General features: G+C 50.4%; 1 protein-coding gene across 1 annotated transcript; it reads right to left on the reverse strand.

Moving 5' to 3' along the window:
* Positions 1 to 1460: 1460 nt before the first annotated feature.
* Positions 1461 to 3439, reverse strand: LOC136494331 (2-oxoglutarate-dependent dioxygenase 21, chloroplastic-like). The gene is made up of 3 exons (XM_066490495.1): positions 3249 to 3439; positions 2496 to 2734; positions 1461 to 2382 (listed from the first exon to the last, which is right to left on the reverse strand). The coding sequence occupies exons 1-3, from the start codon at positions 3384 to 3386 to the stop codon at positions 1803 to 1805; spliced, it is 957 nt and encodes a 318-aa protein (XP_066346592.1). The 5' UTR covers positions 3387 to 3439; the 3' UTR covers positions 1461 to 1802.
* Between the last annotated feature and the right edge of the window lie 429 nt (positions 3440 to 3868).

Raw genomic sequence — 3868 nt, forward strand, 5'->3', positions numbered from 1 at the left:
CTCTCTCTATTTTTTGACTCAATTTTTTTGCTTTAACTCCAACAACAGCACCCAAATTTAGGTCCCTAAATAAATCTATTTCGGTAGAAAATGATAGATGGGACCCACTTGTCATTGTCTCTTTCTTCTTCCTTTGGACAGGTACCGCAACCGGAGGACCGAGCCGTCGCCCGTAGAGAACGCTGGATCCATGCCTTCGGGTGCCGCGCCCACGCGAGCCCTGCACCGCCGCGGTCGTTGCGGGTACTGCCAGAGGAGAGGAGAGGGGAGGGGTGGCGGGATCTATGCGAGCGTGCCGGAGCAGCACACCGGCGGAGCAGGCCCCTGCGCGCGGTGGGAGGGAGGGAGGCGGAGGCTGCGCGCCGTGGAGGAGGCCGCTCCAATAAAGAGGCCGCGCCAGGGAGGGAGGCAGGCGACTGAAAATTGTCGCAACGGCCATGGAGGGCGTTGCCGGGAACTTGGGGATGGCGTGCGTCGCGAGCTTGGGGAGGGCGTCACCGTGCTTCCGTGCAAGCTAGCGTGGAGGAAACTGACGCACCGGTGGGATGGGGTTCGAGGGGTGAGCCCCCGTTCTTCCACGGGAACAGGGTGTAGAGGGTGGATTTGGATGGCCACCCCAAATTAGGGGCTCTAGGGGCCATGTTTTTGGCCTGGACACTAATATTTAGCTATAGGGATTTAAGCAGGAGTTCTACTGGAGTTGCTCTTACATTTCAGATTATATGTTGTTCTGGTTTCTCTAATACACAGTAAAAGTTATAGCATCTGGATATAGTGTATGTTTAGTTGTTTAGCAAAAATTATGTAATTAGAAAAAACAAAACGCCTTATCATTTGGAAGGTAGCACCAGACTTCTTTTTCGTTTCCTGATATTTCCTCAACTCCTTTTCCTTTTGCCACCTGTACCTGTACTCTAAGGCAGCTTCTGCCGTGCCGATGAGTCATGGCGTGCCCCTTGTTCAATTTGTTGATCGCCTCCTCTCCAGACATACACATAACCCCTTTTTTCTCTGTCTCCAACTATAAGCAAACTAGTGACAATGACCCTTCTGTGCATGTGCCCTTGCCGCGGCCGCTGTCCTTCTCTTTATATATTCCATTCTCCTTTTTCTTATATTGTTTTTTACACATTCTGTTTTCGATTTGTCTTCGATTGCTCTCGACCACATACGAGCATCCTCTTCTGTGCAGACATGTTGCATCCTATCTGTTTTCGCTTTGTCCTCGATTGCTCTTCTGTTTTCTCTTTGTCCTCGATTACTCTCGACCGCATGCATCCGCAGACATGCTGCATCCTGAACCACTCACCAGGGGCACTCTTTGTAATAAGAATTTGAGCAGAGTGTTTCTTATATTTTTCAAGGAACAAAGCAAATCTTTGGAGACTTCATTTAATTCATGCCATGAATTTGGTTGTACTAGAAAATACAGGTAGTGTGACAATGCAAGCATTATACAGTGATGGAAGATACTCATTTCACTTCTCATTAGGTACCCGTATGTGTACTCACTCAGGTACTAGTAGATACAAGTTAAATATGTATGATCCTCCCTAATTTGGCATCAACAACGAGAAGATATTTTACTTTGGCAGCGCCTATCTGAAGACTGCACTTGATACATTATGAATCTGCATCTGGTAGTGGGTTCTACTATACAATATAGAGATCACTCGTGGACATCTATCCAGCTGAATGACACCCAAATTACGCCTTAGAGATAACTGTGCACTCTTTTCCTCCAATTCAGAATACAATTTTGCTGCATGCGTTCTGGTGCAGCTGATCCACCTTTACAGTCATTATTCGCCTCTGCCGATCTTGAGGCTCTCAACAAACCTCTTGTAACCTTTGGTGTTGGACAGCAGGAAGTCTAGGAAGTCCTGGAAGCTGCTTCCCCTGTACATCTCCGGGTGCTGCTCGCTGATCAGCTCCTCGGCGCAGCGCACCTTTTCATCCATGGAGAGGCCATGGATGCTGGCGATAGAAATCCTCGGCTCGTCAGGATCGAGGATGGCCCGATGGACGAGGGACTTGAGCTGACCGTTGCTCAGAACCTCCAGGTTGTCTCCGACGTGGACATGGAGGGCTCCGGAGATGGCAGGGATAGCCGTCCAGGCGACGTCGTCATGGTGCATCACTTCAAGCCCTGGGGAGCTCTGCAGAAGGATGGTGATGAAGCCATAGTCGGAATGGGAACCCAGTCCAACGTCGTCACCTCGGTGTGTGAATTGTGGATAGTTGTTCAGGGCCAGGAACTGCACTCCGTTCTCCAGTTTCTCTTGCATGTATGATGGTCCTAATCCTAGGCCTTGCAGAATAGCTTCCATGATTTGCATCGACACCCTTTGTATTTCAACGGCATACACCCCCATCTTCTTCCTGGTGGTGATTTTTTTTATTATTCAAACGATATAAACAAATTATGATATTTGGTTGTGAACTTAGTTATTTATTGATGGACTAGTGAAAAATGAAGGAATTGTGCAGGTTACCTGTATGCTGGAGGGTCCTCCGGCCAGAACTGAACCCAGTCTTCCAGGGGATTAGCATAGTGTTTCAGGAATGACCTGGCCACGCTGATCCCATCCCTTGAGCTCGTGTCGTACCTGATAGGCTGTTGGATGTCGAGTGAAGCAAACTTCTCCTTGTGTTCTTTGGGAAGTGCAAAGAATTCTAACGCAACTTCGAGGGCCTCCTTCATGGCAGACTTGCTGATGCCGTGGTTTACGACCTGTCAGTGTCAGTACAAAGAAAGGTATGAAACCGGGCCTCGTTGGTTCAATGAAATTGGCACTATCCTGCGCCAATTCGTTCCCAAAAAAAAAACCTACAAAGTATCAACATTGGCGTTCCAGTATCTGAAAATTATTCGACATGCACTTTGTTCATTTGTTTTGTTCTTTATTTATGTAAATGTTGGTTCATGAAGATTAGGAAGTTAGTTCTCAGATTGGCTAGTTTGAGTTCAGATCAAGTGGAACTTCGGCTAAGAGTGTCTGCAGCAACTTGGAGTTAGGACCTAATTACTACTGAAATTAAAAAAAAATAGATTAGACTGATCAGGACACCATGATCAGTAGTACGTAGTAATTTTACTCTTAGTATGATTGGCACTCAAGCCATCGGCCACGTTAGTTCAGCATGACATGCACGTGCATGTGCTTAATTGGAGCGGCCAGCGCAGCTGGAGTTCACTGTCACTCTGTCAGTGAACATGGGCAGCGAGCGAGCGAGCAAGCACTGACCTGAAAGCATCCCTGGTCGCGGCACGCCCGCGCAATGTCCTGGACGGCAAGCGCTCTCGTGGCCGGGTCCTTGCCGAGCCGGCCGAAGTTGATCACCGGCGGCGACCCTCGTGGTGGCTGCGGCTGGCTCGCCGCCATTCGTGTCCGTGAGTAGACGTGTGTTCTGATGCTCTTCTCTGGAGCCTCCCCACTGCTGCACAAGTGCACCGCCGAGAGTGGTATTTATAGGCAGCTAGGCACTGCTGATGGCTGAACATTCAGCAAAACAGAGCAGGGGTCAGGGACTCAGGGGTGGCTGGATGGCAGCCACATGGCCGCACCGCCCACTGCCCGCTGTGCATTGTTGGAGGCTTGCACTGACGAGTGACGAGGACCGTACGACGTCACCAGATCCGGCCCAGGAACAGGCCACGGACAGTCGGACACGGAGGCTTCAGCTCAGATTGCTGGCTTCGTTCCGGCAGTGCCGCTCATCGGCGGGTGCCTCTTCAGCTTGGGGCCGCCTCTGCGTTTCTGGCGCGCTCGTCGCGGCGCGGCGAGGCTCCGCTCGGCTCATGTGCTCTCGCCGTCCTTGGCAAGACGGCAAGTGGGGCTCCGGCTGCTGATGCTGACAAAGCTAA

The sequence above is a fragment of the Miscanthus floridulus genome, chromosome 11 (genome assembly GCF_019320115.1).
Source record: "Miscanthus floridulus cultivar M001 chromosome 11, ASM1932011v1, whole genome shotgun sequence".
In the NCBI taxonomy this organism is placed as follows: Eukaryota; Viridiplantae; Streptophyta; class Magnoliopsida; order Poales; family Poaceae; genus Miscanthus; species Miscanthus floridulus.

Bases quoted from the DNA above. Each gene is read 5' to 3' on its own strand.
- LOC136494331 (XM_066490495.1), bottom strand. From the start codon at position 3,386: ATGGCGGCGAGCCAGCCGCAGCCACCACGAGGGTCGCCGCCGGTGATC. The intron at 2,735-3,248 runs GTCAGTGCTTGC...TGACACTGACAG, and splicing joins GCGACCAGGGATGCTTTCAG to GTCGTAAACCACGGCATCAG. The intron at 2,383-2,495 runs GTAACCTGCACA...AATCACCACCAG, and splicing joins GAGGACCCTCCAGCATACAG to GAAGAAGATGGGGGTGTATG.